Genomic DNA, 17,663 nt, shown 5'->3' with positions numbered 1-17,663 from the left:
AAGGGATGAGAAAGGGCAGCTGCAGCCAATTAATGAGTAGGAGAGATGAAGAGAATAAAGTTTACTTTATTCCACTGAAGTGTAATTTCTTAAAAAAATACATTCAGGCAGCTGCTTTCCTACAACCCCAAGCCCAGGCCTCCAGGGCCCCAGACCTTGTGGGTGTTGGAGCTCCCCCTACCCCCAGCCTGGGACTCCATCAGCAGCAGCCGGAAGCAGGGAAGCTTCACGATTCAGGGTCTCAGACGTGTCACAAAGCTCCAGGCCAGAGCCAGTTCTGATGACAGAAGGGGTCCAAGGGCCATGACACCCACACAGGTCTATTCCGCCCCTGCTTTCCTCCTAAGTTCGTGCAGAGGCTGGCACAGAGGCTAGAGCTGGAGCCCAGACTGAGGGCAGGGTGAAGTCCTGCGGTGCCTGGTGCTTCTCCATCCTGACTCCCCCTGCAGAGGGACCCCGCAGGCCAGGCTCCCTGGGGTGGGGGGTGCAGAACTGGGTGGAAAGGATGGTGGTTGTGTTCTGTAGATTTCCTGGGCTCACCCCCTAACTGCAGTTTCTCCTCTGTGCCCACATCAGTAGCTGTGTGACAACCCCCCCACCCCCAGACCCTGCTGCCCTCAGCAGGCTGGCTGCTCAGCCCTTTCCTTCTACCACCCCCTTCATGAGGCTGCTCCAGAGCTGTGGCCCTTCCGGGATGACAGAGGACACACACAGTGTGTCACCACAGTGAGCCCAGGAGGGAGACACTGAGCAGGTAGCTGCTGCCAACTGGCCCAGCTGTAAGGCTCCCGCCCTGACCCCATGGAAGTGGAGTGACCCCAGGTAGGCTGGGGAAAAAGGCCACGGCCTTCACCCACAGCTCCTCCCCATCAGCACAGGTCCCCACTTCTTGTGGGCCACTGAGATCGGTCTTCCCCAGAGACCCTTAGCCATGCTCCGTCCCACCCAGGGGAGAGAACAGGCTGAGCGGGACGTCACAGGAGGACCGGGGCCTGGGGGGTGTGGCTATAAAGTGACTAATTCTCCCCCCAGGACCAGAAGCAAAGCTGTATGAGGGATGCAAGTACTGAGAAAAATAGATTCTGAGGAAGGCCAGGGTTCCTCCCCTCATACTTTGTGAGGAGGGATGTGATATGGAAAGGAAGATGGAGTGAAATAAGGAATATACTTTCAGCTTCAATGTGTATTACATCAGCTGGTGGGAGGAGGAGCGCACTCGAGAGGACCAGGCCCCCGCAAAGGGCCCAATCCCAGCCCTCAGGCTCTAGCCATGGCCTCCCACCCCCAGAGCGCGGAGAGGTCTCTGGGCAGAAGGTGCTGGAAGTGCAGGGTGGCCACTACTGCCTTTCCTGCAGGCTGGACCACAAAGGAAAACCACCTTCTGACCGCTTGGCTGCATCCCCACAGGCCAAGCCCTGCCTTCTCCCCGAGAAAGCGCTTGCCCTTCGAGTGACAGCCGAGCTGGCTGGCAGGCAGGCGCGGGCAGCAGCTCTCAGTGCAACAAGAGATGGTAGAGGCGTCCGCCTTCCTTCGGGGGGCCGCCCTTCCTCCCCTCCGGGCTAGCTGTCCACCTTCTTCATGTGGTGGAAGAGGTTACAGAAGAGCTCATACCAGAAGAACACGAAGCCGGTGGAGAGAGCAGCCTTCAGCAGGCTGGGGGACAGGCCCTTGAAGAGGCCCATAGAGCCTTCCTCTCGTAGCACCTGCTGGGCACAATCCAGGAGGCCCCTATAGCTGCGAACCTGGGCAGAAGAGGAGGACAGAGGAAGCGATTAACACACGGATGTTGACTCTGTCCTTCTGTCAGTCCAGCACCTGGCACCTCACAGCTCCTAGTCAACACTTGCTGGACAAAGCAATGAAGACAAAAAGGACAGAGCAGTTAACCTTTGCTTTCTCTTCTAAGCAGACCGGTAATTCGGATTTAACAGAGGCAGCGCCTGGAAATCAACACTGGACAGAACTCTTAAGGACCCTTTCCCTCATCCCACCAGGCCCCCTTGGGCAGTGGATCTGAACCTGGCCCTCGTGAGCTCTGGCTTCCGGTCTGGCCTTCTCAGTTGGCCACACACCGCGGCCAGACTCACGTCCCCAGGACTCAACTCCCCTCAAGCACCTCTCTCGTCACATCTCCACTAACTCCCCGTTGTGATGACAATGACGTTGTAAAGAATCAAGGGGCACCTGGCTGGCTCAGTTGGTAGAATGTGGGACTCTTGATCTTGGGTCATGAGTTCAAGCCCCACACTGGGCATAGAGCTTACTTAAAAAAAAAAAAAAAAAAAAAAAAAGAGAGGGAAGAAAAAAGAATCAAATTCAAGCTCCACTGCCTGGTGTTCAAGGGGTTGCTCCATTTGGCCTCAACTTCCCTCCCTGATCTTCCGTCATCCCCCAGAGGTCCTCCCACCACACAGGCTACAAAGTCTGTGAGGAGCACAGCTCTCTCCTCTGTCCAGGGCTCCCACCAACTGTCCCTGCGCAAACCTAAACCATTCCTTCCAGACAAGTTCCTAAGTGGAAAAAGGAGATTATAAAACCTTGTATTGCGCCTGGTGTTAAAACGTACACGTGTGTGTTTATGCAAAGAAACGAAACAACAGCCAGAGCTTCCGTGTCATCATCTCTGGGTGGGTGGTACTGGGAGCTCCATTATCAGTTTTATCTTTCTGTCTCGGGACTTCTCTGAATTTCCGACACAGATGTATTACAACTAACTCGATACTTCCCCTTCCCCCAAGGAAGGAGTGCTCCCTTCCTCCCGACTCCCATTCCAGTGCACTCTTCTTTTCTGACCTCTGTCAGGCGTGTTCCCTCCTGCGTGGGAGGGGACATGCCCGTTTCCCCCCCCCGCCCCACCCCCAGCCCACCACTGCACGGCGCCCCAAAGCCGCCGTGAAAATCCGGTTGAGACTAAGGAATGACTATTAACAGTACAACATCACCCATGATGGGGGCTTCTGCGAATGACAAAGCCTTCTAGTGCCTTTAAAATAGAATTTAGCGGATCAGGTTCCATTCGCCCCTCTCCAGGAACCCCTACAGCATACACGAAACAACCCCACGCACCGGTGGGGTCTCCTCCGTGTTCTTTAGTATTCTGGGGCCCTATCTCGTCTTAAGGTTTTATTCATTTGAGAGAGAGAGAGAGAGAACGCGCTTGAGCTCAAGGGCAGGGGAGGAGCAGAGGGAGAGGGACAGGCAGAGTCCTCTAAGCACACAGCCCAACGTGGGGTTTGACCCACAACCCCGGTATCACAGCCTGAGCGGAAACCAGGAGTCAGACGATCAAGCAACTGTGCCAACCAGGCGCCCCGGGGACCCTTCTCATGTGATTATATTCTTTGACCCAAATTGAACTGAACACTTTATTTTTTCTCTTTTTCACTTGAAGCGGGCTCCCCACTGGGCGTTCAACACACGGCTGAACTCACGACCCCAAGATCAAGACCAGAGGTGAGCTCAAGAGTCAGACACTTAACCTACGGAACCCCCAGGCGCCCTGAACACTTTTTAAGAGCGAACCCTGACCCCTCCTTCTCCTGGATCACCCCACGGCGCTCCACATGCACAGGGCGGTGCATGGATTCTCCTGTGTGTTTGGGGATCCCCAGGGACAGGCTGCAGGGGCTAATGCTGAGCAGTGGGCAGGTGAGGGGCAAGGCTCAGAGCCCCCTGCAGGGGGATGGCTCACCTGGCCGAAGGTGGCTCGCGCCTGCTCAAAGCCTCCGACCTGCAGCCGTTTCTTGAAGAGGTCCAGGGGGTACGTAAGGGTCTTGCTGATGATGCCAGCTCCGCTGCCACACAGCAGGTTTTTGAGGTTCTCTGAACCAAAGTGGGGTGGAGGGGGGAACATGAGGGAAGTGTAATTGGGGAAAGACACGTTCAAGGTCAAGAGCTCTAAGCCTCCACCACGAAACTAAGAGCCACCAGCCTCCTGAATCTGCAAGGAGAAGCACACCGGGCCACTCTGGGCCTGGATGGCAGTAAGGCGGGAACAGAAGTGGGAGCCTGCAGGCTGTGTGGTGTGACTCGGTTCAAGGCTTGGGAGGAAATAAATGTCCTCGGTACCACTGCTGGGGTGGCACGAGCTGAAAGAAAGGGTCCGCCAGCAGCTGGCTCGGTTGGTTTGGTCAACAGTGCGACAGAGCAGGGTTCAGAGGACAGGGACATCCTAGCCTCTGCCAGGAAAGCCTTAGCCCCTCCAGGGATCAGAAGGAGGTGCTCTGGCTTGGGGGAGGGGGACAGCGGAGACCCGGATTCTCTTGCGTGAGGGCTGTCTCACCGTTCTTCCTTCCCTCGGTGGGCAAGACCCGCTCGTGCACGTGCTTCAAGGCGCTGTAAAAGGAGAACTGGAACCCGGCGTAGGGGAAGATGGCAATCAAGGTGGGGTTCAAGCCTTTGTAGAAAACCAAGGGGCCCTCGGTCCGGTACATGGTCACCACGGCGTCTCGCAGGGTCTTATACACCTGGACGGCACACAGGCAGCTGGAGTGAGGGCACACGGGCGATCTGGCCCTAGAACACAGCCCGTCACACGCACCTCCCCTCGGCTAAAATCCCAGCCGCCGGGAGCATGGCTTTTCTAGGGGTACAAAGAAAATGCTGAGCAAAAGTCCCAAGGTAAGGGCTTCCAGCAACCCCCCTTCTAGCTATTTACAAGGCCAGTACGTTCGCACAAGTGCGCAACAGCACGAGTCCGAGCACCGCTGCCACCGCATCCCGCAGAACAGCAGGGACACAAGGTCTGCCCCTGGGTGACTGGTCACACGCACGCCGACACACCCGTTCCGAAGGACACAGAGCAGCCACTGAAACAGGATCACGTCGTCTACACAACAGATCGGCCATAATCCCCCAAACGTATAGCTGAATGGGCACAGCGAGAGGCTGAAGGGCGGGCTTAGTGCTTGTGGAAGAAGAAAGTAGGCAGGGATCACCCCCGGGGATACACGAGAAGTGAGGAAGGGCGAGCGTGACCTCCACAGAGGGAGAGGCGGGGCAGGGATGAGGGAGATCAACTCTCACCATTTTATGCTACAGGGATGTTCTGGCGTGTGCGTGTATTTAACCTTTTGTAACCTGTCAACAGGCAATCTCCATGCGGGAGACCACAGGGCACTGATGTTTTCTCAGCACCTTCCATCCCGCACTTTGTTTGCAGGGGACCAGAGGGGCTCTGGGCGCGGTGATGAGGGAGGTTCTCTGCACCGAGAAGGGAGGACCCTGGCTGCCTCCTCACCTCCTGGCTCCCAGACGCTGGCAGCCACACTGAAGGATTTCACCCCGGAGACCTCCAAGAAAGGGCCCGGACTCAGAGGAAGGCCACGGGGCAACGAGCCCGCCCTGTACCCACAGCCCCACTCTGCTTCTCTGTGCCCCCTTTAACACCAGGCTGGCAGCCAAGAGTCACCAGACATCTGAGGAAAGGCTTCATAAAAAAAGGAGACCGGGGGGCGCCTGGGTGGCTCAGTGGGTTAAGCCGCTGCCTTCGGCTCGGGTCATGATCTCAGGGTCCTGGGATCGAGCCCCGCATCGGGCTCTCTGCTCAGCAGGGAGCCTGCTTCCTCCTCTCTCTCTGCCTGCCTCTCTGCCTGCTTGTGATCTCTGTCTGTCAAATAAATAAATAAAATCTTAAAAAAAAAAAAAAAAAAAAAAAAAAAAGGAGACCGGGGCGCCTGCCTGGCTTGGCTGTAGAGCACACCACTCCTGATCTCAGGGTCATCAGTTTGAGCTCCGCGGTGGTTACAAAAGACCAAAAACCAAAAAATCCCCAGAGACCAAAATGATCACAGGGGCAGAGAGGGGCACAGGGATCGTGTGGAAGGAAGAGACGGTGTAGATAGAAGAAGGAAACTAAAGGAAACAGAGGCCAACCACAAAATTGGAATTAATATTCTCAGGCCACAAAGAAGGCATCACCTCCGTGATAAAAGGAAAGGGTCTATTTAAAAATAAGGTAAGAGGGCACCTGTGTGGCTCAGTCGGTTGGGCGACTGCCTTTAGCTCAGGTCATGGTCCTGGAGTTCCCGGATTGAGTCCTGCATAGGGTTTCTAGCTCCATGGGGAGTCTGTTTCTCTCTCTGACCTTCTCCCCTCTCATGCTCTCCCTCACTCTCTCTCTCTCTCTCAAATAAATAAAATCTTTAAAAATAAATAAATTTAAAAAAATAAAAAAGAGGTAAGATTCAGAGAACAAGAGAAACTCCTGAGGGAAAAAAATCTTTGTGAGTTTGAATTAGGCAGATTTCTTTTTTTTTTCTTTTTAAGATTTTATTTATTTATTTGAAAGACAGAGTGAGAAAGAGTGGGAGGGAGAGGGAGAGAGAATCTGAAGCTGACCCACGCTGAGCACAGAGCCCCATGTGGGGTTCAATCCCATGACTGTGAGATCATGACCTGACGTGACACCAACAGTTGGACACTTAACCCACTGAGCCACCCAGGAACAGAGATTTCTTAGATAAAAAACCCAAAAGCAAAATGCATAAAAGGACAAATTGATAAGTTAAGACTTTATTGGGGCTCCTGGCTGGCTCAGTCAGTTAAATGTCCACCTTCAGCTCAGGTCATGATCCCAGGGTCCTGGGACTGAGCCCTGCATCGGGCTCCCTGCCCAGTGCACAGTCTGCTTCTCCCTCCCCCTCTGCCTGCGACTCCCCCTGCTTGTGCGCACGCTCTCTGACAAAGAAATAAATAAAATCTTTTAAAAATTAAAAACATCTGCTCTTCAAACAACAGGCTATAAGGACGTGAAGGCAGCCACAGCCAGGGACACAGAAAAAAATATGTAAAACAAAAACAACAAGCCACCAAAATGGGAAAACAATTTGAACAGATTGTTTTGGCCAAGAAGGTGCTCAGAGGGCAAATAAACACATAAAAAGACATTCAACATCTCCGTGGTAAAACCACAATGAGATACCACTATTCATATCTAGCAGAGTGGCTAAGATTTAAAAGAATAAAAATAGGAGCGCCTGGATGGCTGAGTCGGTTAAGCACCCAACTCTTGGTTTTGGCTCAGGTCATGACTTTAGGGTCGTGAGAGTGAGCCCCGAGTCAGGCTCCTTGCTAGCGGAGAGTCTGCTCGAGACTCTTTCCCTCTGCCCCTCGCCCTGCTCACAGGCATACTGGTTGTCTGCCTCAAGTAAATAAGTAAATCTTTAAAAAAGAATAAAATTCTGGATGGAACTAGAGGTATCATGCTAAGTGAAATAAGTCCATCAGAGAAAGAAAATTATCATATGATCTCATTGATAGGTGAAACTTAAAAAACAAAGCAGAGGATCATAGGGGAAGAGAGGAAAAAAAATGAAACAAGACGAAACCAGAGAGGGAGACAAACCATAAGAGACTCAATCCTAGGAAACAAACTGAGGGTTGCTGGAGGGAAGGGGGGTGGAGGGATGGGCTAACTGGGTGACAGGACATTGGGGAGGGTATGTAGTAATGAGCACTGGGTATTATATAAGACTGATGAAACAAAGACCTGTACCCCTAAGACAAATAATACACTACATGTTATTTAATTGAATTTAAAATTTTTTTTTAAAGATTTTATTTATTTATTTGACAGAGAGAGAGATCACAAGTAGATGGAGAGGAAGGCAGAGAGAGAGAGAGAGGGAAGCAGGCTTCTTGGTGAGCAGAGAGCCCGATGTGGGACTCGATCCCAGGACCCTGAGATCATGACCTGAGCCGAAGGCAGCGGCTTAACCCACTGAGCCACCCAGGCGCCCCAATTGAATTTAAATTTTAAAAAATAAAATTTTAAAAAGAGTAAAATAAAAACAAAAACCAGGTAACAATAAGCACTGGTGAGGATTAGGAACAGCTGGAACTGTTGGTGGGAATGCGAAATGGCACAGCCATGTAGGAAGCAGGCTGACTTTTCCTCATAAAATTAAACATTTTCACCATACAACTCAGCAACCCCACACCCAGGTTTTCACCCAAGAGAAACAAAACGTTCACAAAATAATCTGTTGTGGGTTTCTGTTTGTTTGTTTTGTTTTAAAGATTTTATTTATTCATTTGAAAGGGAGAGAGACAGAGAGAGCACAAGCATGGGGAGAGGCAGAGACAGAGGGACAAGCAGACTCCCCGCTGAGCTGGGAGCCTGACGTGAGGCTCGATCCCAGGACCTGGAGATCATGACCTGAGCCGAAGACAAATGTTTAACCCTCTGAGCCACCCGGGTGCCATGTGTGTGTGTGTGTGTGTGTTTAAGATTTCATTTATTTATCTGACAGAGAGAGACAGCGAGAGAGGGAACACAAGCAGGGGAGTGGGAGAAGGAGAAGCAGGCTTCCCGCTGAGCAGGGAGCCTGATGTGAGGCTCCTGGGATCATGACCTGAGCCAAAGGCAGACGTCTAATGATGAAGCCACCTGGGCACCCCTTAGACAATAATCTGTATGTGAATGTTCATGGTGGTTTTACTCATAATCACCAAAAAACTGGAGAATATGCCTGACATCTTTCCACTAACAAACCATGGTAGGGCCACATGACAGAATACTATGCAGCAAGGAAAAGGAACGGACCACTCACACATGTGGCACGCATGAATCTCAAAGCCAGATGCCAAGTGAAGGGCAAGGGTGCCTACTCAAACAACTACATGAGACGTAATTCCCTGTGTGACATTCTGAAAAAGGCGAAACTTTAGACAGAAGACAGACCAGTGGTTTACAGAGGCAGGCAACGGAGGGACTGACTAAAAAGGGGGACAGGAAGACATTTTGGGGGTGACAGAACTTTTGTTTTATATCTTGATTCTAGTAGTGGTTATGTGACTGTATGCACTCATCGAAAGTCACAAAGGGGTGCCTGGAGGGCTCAGTTGGTTAAGCGTCTGACTTGGGCTTGGGTCATGATCTCGGGGTCCTGGGATAGAGCTCCGCATTGGGCTCCACCCTCAGGAGGGCCTGCTTGTCCCTCTAACCCTTCCCCCACCCCCACTTGTGCTCTCTTTCTCTCTCAAATAAATAAAATCTTAAAAAAAAAAAAAAAGTCAGACAGCTCTATACTAAAAAGAGTGAATTTTACTGTGTATGTAAGGTATGCTTCAATAAACTGGACTAAATCAAACCAAAGAGCTCTTGGGAACTAACATGCATCAGCAAACATTTTCTAAATTCAGTAGAGGTCCCAAACAATAGAGGTAAGGAAACCTCCCAGAAAGTAGGACAGAAAAACAGAGAGTTACACAATAGTAGGGAAAAGATAAGTCAACCAGAGAACAGACCCAGGACGTCCAATACCCAACTGACATGAATTACTGAAGAAAGAAAAGGGAAAAACAACAACAACAGAAAGTAGCAATTGTGAATAACGATTCATGACCATTTTATGGGCAGGAGTAACAGGAGTGTCCAGACTAAAGGGTCGAGAAGTGTCCATCACAATGAATGAAAGAGACAAGGACCAGTGCCCACCATTGGTAAATCTCTAGAATGACAAAAATCAAGAAGGGATCCTGAAAGTTCCCAAGACAGGAAGGGTGATAGTTTCATATAAAGGATCATTAATCAGAGTGGTTCTGGACTTCTCTACAGCAACACTGAGGGCTACCTAGAATCCTATGCCCAAATCATGAGTCAAATAAAGGCATTTTCTACTAAGGCTTCTCTAAAGAAGCTGTATCTCCAATATATCTCCACCAAAATGGGGGATTAATCAAGAAAGAGAAGACATGGGACCCAACAAGAGAATTCCTAACAAAACAGCTGCTAATAGTCCCGAAGCAAAGAGTCCATACTGAAGCCAGAGAGTGAAGACTGCCAGAGTTGGGGGCTCCAGGAGAGGCTCCCTGATAACGTAGGACTGATGACCACAGGCTGACCCTATCAAGATTGTTTGAGGGCGCCTGGGTGGCTCCGTGGGTTAAGCCTCTGCCTTCGGCTCAGGTCATGATCTCAGGGTCCTAGAATCAAGCCCCGAATCTGGCTCTCTACTCAACGGGGAGCCTGCTTCCTCCTCTCTCTCTGCCTGCCTCTCTGCCTACTTGTGATCTCTCTCTCTGTCAAATAAGTAAATAAAATCTTTAAAAATAAATAAATAAATAGATAAATAAATAAATAAAATACAGGGCAACCACTAACTTCAGGCAAGACAAAGGTATACAAGAAAATGTAATCATAATGTATTTCAAGGCTCAGCAGTAACATTTACATAATCATAACAGCACACTCAGTACTAATTTAGCCAAAATCTATAAATCAGTTATACTGAAATTAAAGGAGGTGCAAGCACATGAGGGTGGTGGTACAAGAGATAAACTCTTGGGGCGCCTGGGTGGCTCAGAGGGTTAAAGCCTCTGCCTTCAGCTCAGGTCGTGATCCCGGAGTCCTGGGATCGAGCCCCGCATTGGGCTCTCTGTTCAGCGGGGAGCCTGCTTCCTCCTCTCTCTCTGCCTGCCTCTCTGCCTACTTGTGATCTCTGTCTGTCAAATAAATAAATAAATTAATTAATTAATTAATTAATTAATTAAAAAAAAAGAGATAAACTCTTATCTCCCACAGTAGCCATCAAAAGCTAATGCCTATAATTTAAAAATTAGGAAGAAATAGAAAGAGAGAACACTAGTAGTAAAAGAGTATCACTAAGAATTAGGAAGTTAAATAATGAGAAAAGAACCACAAGTATGAAAAGTGGTTGCAGGGGCACCTGGGTGGTCAGTGGGTTAAGCCTCTGCCTCTGGCTCAGGTCACGATCTCAGGGTCCTGGGATCAACCCCCGTGTCAGGCTCTCTGCTCAGCAGGGAGCCCGCTTCCCCTCACCCCTGCCTGTCTCTCTGCCTACTTGTGATCTCTATCTGTCAAATAAATAAATAAAATCTTTAAAAAATAAAAACAAGGGCACCTGGGTGGCTCAGTGGGTTAAGCCGCTGCCTTCGGCTCGGGTCATGATCCCAGGTTCTGGGTTCGAGCCCCACATAGGGCTTTCTGCTCAGCAGGGAGCCTGCTTCCTCCTCTCTCTCTGCCTGCCTCTATGCTTACTTGTGATCTCTCTCTGTCAAATAAATAAATAAAATCTTTAAAAAAAAAATAAAAAATAAATAAAAACAAAAAATATATATAAAAAATAAAATAAATAAAATAAAAATAAAAGTTGTTGCCTCTGGGGACTGGAATCAGGGGTTGGCTGGTAGTGTTAGTTATAATTCATGCAGAACCACCTGTCTTTTTAACCTCTATACACCATATAGATCACTGATTTAAAAACGTTTTAAAGATTTTATTTATTTATTTATCTATTTAGAGAGAGCGTGCACACAAGCAGGGGGAGGGGCAGAGGGAAAGGGAGATTGGATCTCAAGCAGTCTCCATGCTGAGCGAGGAACCCTGATGCAGGACTCGTCACAACCCTGAGATCATGACCTGAGCCTAAAGCAAGAGTCGGATGGATGCTCAACCAACTGAGCCACCAGGCACCCGATTAAGAAACATTTTAAAGATTTTACTTATTTATTTGAGAGACAGAGATTGCAACAGAGATAGTGAGAGAGAGAGAGGGAGCGAGCATGAGTGGAGAGGAGAGGGAAAAGCAGGCTCCCTGCTGAGCAGGGAGCATGACACAGGGATCCATCCCAGGACCCTGGGACCATGAACTCAGCCAAAGGCAGAAGCTTAACTAGCTGAGCCACCCAGGTACCGCTAAGAAACATTTTAAAGGTGAGGACTGACACCACGGCTGCTACTGTTCTACAGAAGTTGGAGGTTCTACAGCTTTTAAACAGATCTCTTCCACTCACTTTTGCACACAACTTGCTGATCATTCCAGAATCTAGAATCCCTACCTCAATCATCTCAGCCAGAGGGCTAATGAGTTTATTCTCTTTTCCTTTTCCTTCTTACAGACCTCTTTTCATTTGACAGACAGAGATCACAAGCAGGCAGGAAAGCAGGCAGAGAAGAGGAGGAAGCAGGCTCCCTGCTGAGCAGAGAGCCCGATGCGGGGCTCGATCCCAGGACCGCAGGATGACCTGAGCCGAAGGCAGAGGCTTTAACCCACTGAGCCACCCAGGTGCCCCCATAGATTTATTTTCTTAACTAAAGGCTGGGAAGTCATGGAAGAGGACGCCGGCATCCCAGAGCAGAGAAGCCAGTGGAGTACCACCACTCATTTTTTTCATCCCAGCAGCCACCACTTTGCTGGCGGCTGTCTGTCTTCTCCAACTACAAACACGCTTCTCCTCCAGCTCTCTGCTCAGTGGCTAGGGCCCCTCATCGCATTTCCCCACCAGGAGAAAGCTCTATTTCCCACTAACGGGCCATTCAGAAGGACCTAGCTCTCATGCCCCATTCGTTTGCTTGCACACTGTTCCCAAGACACTTTGCCCTTCTAAACCAAAAAAGCCATTAGGGTGGCTCCTAAACAAAAGGGCTCCACCAGCCCAGGATGTCCACCCCGGGCAACGGAACTGAACCAAAACCACAGTCATTCTAAAGTACATCAAATTCTTAAGCAGTGCCATTTCCCACCCAAATACCCTGAAGCAGAAGGGAGGTGGAAAAATCACTCTTCCTTGGTTGAGTATACACGTGTGTGCGCGCACACACACACGGCCGCGCTGCTATTCTTATGTGTGTCCAGGAAACAAAGATTATGGTGGGGAGGTCTATTTCAGGATTTAATCCCTCCCTTCCACTCAGTAAGTTCTTCCTGGAATCTGACTCAATCATCCCATTTTCTCTATCCATGCTTTGTGTGAACCAAAACCACTCTCACAATAATCCAGAAATAGGATCTCAAGTCTCAGTCTCCCGGACGCCTCTCTGTCCAGCCTACTGCTCCTGACTTGCTCTGTTTCCCACCTGTAGGCTCTGTCCCCGGCATGAGGCTGCGAGCGCCCGGCACGGTGCTCAGCAGTCATGGGTCTTACAGACAGACCAAGGCAGGGGCTGCACACCCCAGCAAGCCTGGGGGTTCTGTTCCCTCTAAGGAAAAGAGCTGCTAGTCCTGGAATGCCTGTTACATGGGCACCCCCGCTCCGGCCCAGCCACTCACCTTGGGCTCACCCTGAGCGGCAAACCGAGTGCGCAGCACGTCCACGGGCTGCACGGCCAGGGTGGCGGCGCTGGCAGACAGGCCGCCACACACAAAGTGCACGGAGAAGTCGCGGGCATCGTACGTGGTGGCTCTGTGCACCAGCTCGGTCAGCAGCTCGAACGACAGAAACTACAAGAGCACGTGACAAAGTCATTGACAAACGGTCCCCCAAGCCCACTGGGGGCCTGTCAGGACAGTCTCCTGGGGCAACGCCTAATTAATATTCAGTTTGGGCTAAGTCCCCGCGGTGGGGGGAAGGTATGGAAGGGAATGCCCATATGGTACAGCTTGGTCTGACGCTGTCTTCAATTTCAGACTTCAAACTTCACGTAGTGTCCCCGTTAAGACAAGCAGAAGTGTGGGGACCACCTCCTGCTGCCCCAGCCAGGCAACGTCCCTGCAGGCCCCACCTTCCCAGTGCTCCTCTGTTGAGCAACACAACCCCAGGGCCCTGGCCCATTCCCCTGCCACCTACTTGGACAGCTCCGTAGCCTATAGAGAGAAGCTGCGCTGGGACATGTCCTTTCCAGAATGCTGTGGGGCCTTCCTCCTGCAAAATCTGTCTCCCAGCCTGTAGGATCCCATGGTATTTTGCACTGGGGTCACTGCGAGACAGGCGCTCAATCTGGAGCTGGGAATCAGAATCGAAAAGGTCAGGATGACAAGGCAGAGTGGGGTGAGAAGGAGAAATTTTGGAAAATGTAACAAAGGCAGCGAAGCTCTTCTCCTTGACGAAATTCCAAACTCTGGAAACTGCTTTGACGAGAAAGAGAGAACTGGTCCTCCAGCCCATTACATGGGGAAAAAAAGGAGGAAAGGATACCTGGAAACGGATCTTGATGACATCCAAGGGGCTGATCATCACCCGAGTGACAAGTCCAGACACAGACCCGGCCACCGCCACCTCAAAACTGGAGATATTCCTGCCATCAGCTTTGGGGTCATAGCCAACCATCCCTGCCTCTGGCCCATACAACGTCCATCAGTTCCAATCTAAAAGCAAGAGACACGGAGTAAACATCAGAGCAAGTTCTTAGGGTCTCTGCTCACAAGCCACTTCCTCAGAGCAGCCCTCCCTGACCATCCCATCTTGCCCTGCTTTATTCTTCTGCATAGCATTAATATACTGGACATTTATTCTGGACATCTGTTTCTTGCCACCTTCCCCCACTAGAATGCGAACCTATGAAAACATGGCCTTGCTCTCATTTGCCCACCTCTGTATTTCCAATGCCTGGAACACAGCCCAGCACGGTGAGTGCTCCTGTCTGTTGACTGAACGAACCGACAGGGGTGGTAGGAAATCATTCACTTTCAGAGATCAGCTCGCTTTCCAAGACACCTGGCTTTATGGCTGGAGGGAAAGTCCCAGCCTGAGCCAGGGGGCAGAGCCCACTGCAGCTGAGCACCGAGGCAGATGCCCGACATGCAGGCCCAGGAGCACCGTGCGGGATTCCCCAATAAGCCCACGTGATCCAGAGAAACCCAGCAACTCCTGAGACCTCCTGCATACCGCCCCCTCCCGCCCCACCACTGTCTGCACACCGCAGGTCAGCTGCAGCGATGCAGCCATGCTTGGCTTTGAAATAATGTTCCTTGGCCCACTTGATCCCTGTTGACCTCTTCAACCTCCCCCTGGACCACTCTTCAGCCACTTCAATAGGGTGGGCTCTGCTCCTGACCAGTTTCTAGAAAGCACTGCTTGGGTTCCTATCTGCCAACCTTGCCTCTGCACCTACTGTTCCCCATGTCTGAAACACAGCAGCTCTCCCCGTCCCCCTGCCCCATATATCTCCCCTCACTCTTCCCCAGATGAGCCCCTCCCATGCACCACAGCTCAGCTAAGTAGCATTGCCCCCCCAGTCCAGGGGTCGTCCTCATGTCCTCTCTAGTATTCACAGCACTTGCTCCTGGTTGAGAACCACTGTTCTAAATTCATCTTTTTTTTTTAAATTAATTAATTAATTTTCTTAAAAGATTTTATTTATTTATTTGACAGACAGAAATCACAAGTAGGCAGAGAGGCAGGCAGAGAGAGAGAGGGAGAAGCAGGCTTCCCGCTGAGCAGAGAGCCCGATGCGGGGCTCGATCCCAGGACCCTGGGATCATGACCTGAGCCGAAGGCAGAGGCTTTAACCCACTGAGCCACCCAGGCGCCCCATCTTTTTTTTTTTTTTAATTTTATTTATTTATTGGGCAGAGAGAGATCACAAGCAGGCAGAGAGGCAGGCAGAGAGAGAGGGGGAAGCAGGCTCCCCGCTGAGCAGAGAGCCCGGTGCAGGGCTCGATCCCAGGACCCTGAGATCACCACCCAAGCCGAAGACAGAGGACTCAACCCACTGAGCCACCCAGGCACCCCGAGAACCGCTGTTCTAGAGAAACACTCCCATGGGTGTGTAAAATGTCATGAATTACGTCACTGTTTGTAAAACTGAGTATCACACAAATGCTTATCAACAGACGGATGGATAAATACAGTAAGTCACATCCACTCAATCCTCTGCAGCCATGAAGAACGAGCTAGAGAGATACTCACACTTGAAAAGATGACCACAATACACTGAAACATGGGAAAAATGTTTCAGAACAGTATGTCTAGTATAACCCCATTTTTGCAAAAGAAAAACAGCAAGACCTATATACACCCTGTACAGTAGTAGAAAGCACAGGGGAAAACTCTGTATCAACACACACAGGGACAGGTTGGTAAGATCACCTCTGGGGGAAGGGTTGGCAAAGGAAGAGAGAAAACACATCTCTCCCTTTCCTTGTACAATTCTATATCCTGTGAATCTGTTATGCCCCACCCCACCCCACCCCACCCCAAGACAATTAAAACTAAATATAAAATGAGTTTAGAAGGGGCTGCAGAGCTAACCTAGTTCTTGAATACCAACAGTAACAGGAAAGTCAGTGTCCACACAGGGCCGAGCGGATTCTTTTTTGCCTCTGAAACTGTCTGCTCTACTCCCTCAGCCCCAAATTTGCTTTCGTGTATGAAAGCAGTGCTCCAAGCCATCCTTAACATTAACATGGCATTTCTACGAGGCACTCGCAGCAAAGCATTCCAAGATAATATATTTTTTTTAAAGTCTAACGGTGGGGTGCCTGGGTGGCTGACCAGGCGACTCTTGATTTCAGCTCAGGTCGTGATCTCAGGGTCGTGAGGTCGATCCCCACAACCCGTTCTAGGCTACTCTCTTTCCCGAGTCCTCCAGGCTATAGCTAAATTCCCCCAGTACCCGGGGACGCTTATTTAACCTGGGTTCTCCCCTCTCTCTTCTGGATAATGGGAATGATGTCTGCCCTACCTAGTCCAGACTGCTGGGACGATCATGCAAGACACCATATGTGGTAAGCCTTGTAAGAAAGGTAAAAGTCTAGGGACGCCTGGGTGGCTCAGTTGGTTGGACGACTGCCTTCGGCTCAGGTCATGATCCCGGAGTCCCGGGATCGAGTCCCGCATCGGGCTCCCAGCTCCATGGGGAGTCTGCTTCTCCCTCTGACCTTCTCCTAGCTCATGCTCTCTCTCACTGTCTCTCTCTCAAATAAATAAATAAAATCTTAAAAAAAAAAAAAAAAGAAAAAAAAAAAGAAAGGTAAAAGTCTAAAACAAGCGAAAGGGCTGGTTAAATATAGTTGCAGTTACTTTACTTTTTCCACTTGCTCGAATTTCCTTCTTGTACCAGTAAGCCTTGGTATTTACCTAAAGAGACAAAATAAAAATGAAGTACGACTGTATATGCGTAATATACAGAATAGAGCACGTAGAGACGGGGTCCCTAGAGTGGACAGGGGGGGCGGGGGGCGGGACAGAGAGCGCCTCCGCCATGCCCCTTCCCTTACTGCGGAAGCCCCGGGCGCTGGGCTATGAGCGGTGAGCTCCCGAGCCCGTGTGTCCCTATGTTCAGCGAGGGGTCCCCAGAGACGTCCCCGCGTGTGGACACACATGTCCAGCTGTGCCTTGGGGCATTTTCGCCCCAAGTCCAAGAAGACGCCCGCGAAGCACGCACCCACGTGTATGGGTGTCCCCTATGGGTGTCCAGCATGTGTGCGAGCTTTTGGCCCCTGCGTCCCTGAGGATGCTTCTCAGGTCAGGTATGACACGTGCGCGTACAGGCCCTGCCTCCACGTGAGTGCCGGCGCCTATGTACGACCCCCCAGTCCCCGAGAGCACGTCGAAGAAGGAGACGGTAGAGGTTACTCACCCGGCACGAAGGGCGCGGCACAACTCCGCGCGCGCTTCTCTTCCTACCTCCTCACGCAGTCTCATAGCAAAACTAATTGAGCCTGGCAGTAACTGGCGGGCTTCCGGACCAATCACCAGGCAGCTTCCGACAGGGGTTGGACCAATAGTTGTATAGTAACAGATGGGCACCACCTCTTGCAACGTATCGCTGGGTAATGTAGTTCATCGCTAACGAGGCTGTCCCCGTTTTGGGGGCAGAGCCTTCTGGGAGGTGTAGTCTCACTACGCGCGCGTGCGCGAATGTTATCACGCGTGGGAAGGTGGAGCTTCTCGAAGTACGGATGTGCCCTTGGGAAGTCGCAGCACTAAGTGGCGCGTGGCTGCTATCGTCTTTCGAGCGGGGGCAAGGTTGTGTGCTC

At 50.8% G+C, this 17,663-nt stretch overlaps 1 protein-coding gene across 4 annotated transcripts; it reads right to left on the bottom strand.

Moving 5' to 3' along the window:
* Positions 1 to 46: 46 nt before the first annotated feature.
* SLC25A19 (solute carrier family 25 member 19) lies at positions 47 to 17,408 on the bottom strand. 4 transcript variants are annotated; one of them, XM_047707305.1, is made up of 8 exons: positions 17,264 to 17,363; positions 16,710 to 16,761; positions 13,879 to 14,048; positions 13,531 to 13,686; positions 13,014 to 13,184; positions 4,283 to 4,466; positions 3,692 to 3,822; positions 47 to 1,742 (listed from the first exon to the last, which is right to left on the bottom strand). In XM_047707305.1, exons 3-8 carry the CDS (start codon positions 14,008 to 14,010, stop codon positions 1,560 to 1,562), a joined length of 957 nt encoding a protein of 318 aa, XP_047563261.1. In that variant the 5' UTR covers positions 14,011 to 14,048; positions 16,710 to 16,761; positions 17,264 to 17,363; the 3' UTR covers positions 47 to 1,559. The 4 variants fall into 4 exon arrangements, with proteins under 4 accessions (XP_047563261.1, XP_047563264.1, XP_047563262.1 ...); XM_047707308.1 differs by having other exon boundaries at positions 16,705 to 16,761; positions 17,264 to 17,346; XM_047707306.1 differs by lacking the exon at positions 16,710 to 16,761 and having other exon boundaries at positions 17,264 to 17,408.
* Positions 17,409 to 17,663: the final 255 nt, after the last annotated feature.

Source organism: Lutra lutra, chromosome 16 (assembly GCF_902655055.1).
Source record: "Lutra lutra chromosome 16, mLutLut1.2, whole genome shotgun sequence".
In the NCBI taxonomy this organism is placed as follows: domain Eukaryota; kingdom Metazoa; phylum Chordata; class Mammalia; order Carnivora; family Mustelidae; genus Lutra; species Lutra lutra.
Note: the sequence above shows the minus strand (reverse complement) of the source record. Positions and strands in the feature narration are given on the sequence as shown.

Bases quoted from the DNA above. Each gene is read 5' to 3' on its own strand.
- SLC25A19 (XM_047707306.1), bottom strand. From the start codon at position 14,010: ATGGTTGGCTATGACCCCAAAGCTGATGGCAGGAATATCTCCAGTTTT. The intron at 13,687-13,878 runs GTATCCTTTCCT...TCTGATTCCCAG, and splicing joins TCATCAAGATCCGTTTCCAG to CTCCAGATTGAGCGCCTGTC. The intron at 3,823-4,282 runs GTGAGACAGCCC...ACTTTGGTTCAG, and splicing joins CACCGAGGGAAGGAAGAACG to AGAACCTCAAAAACCTGCTG.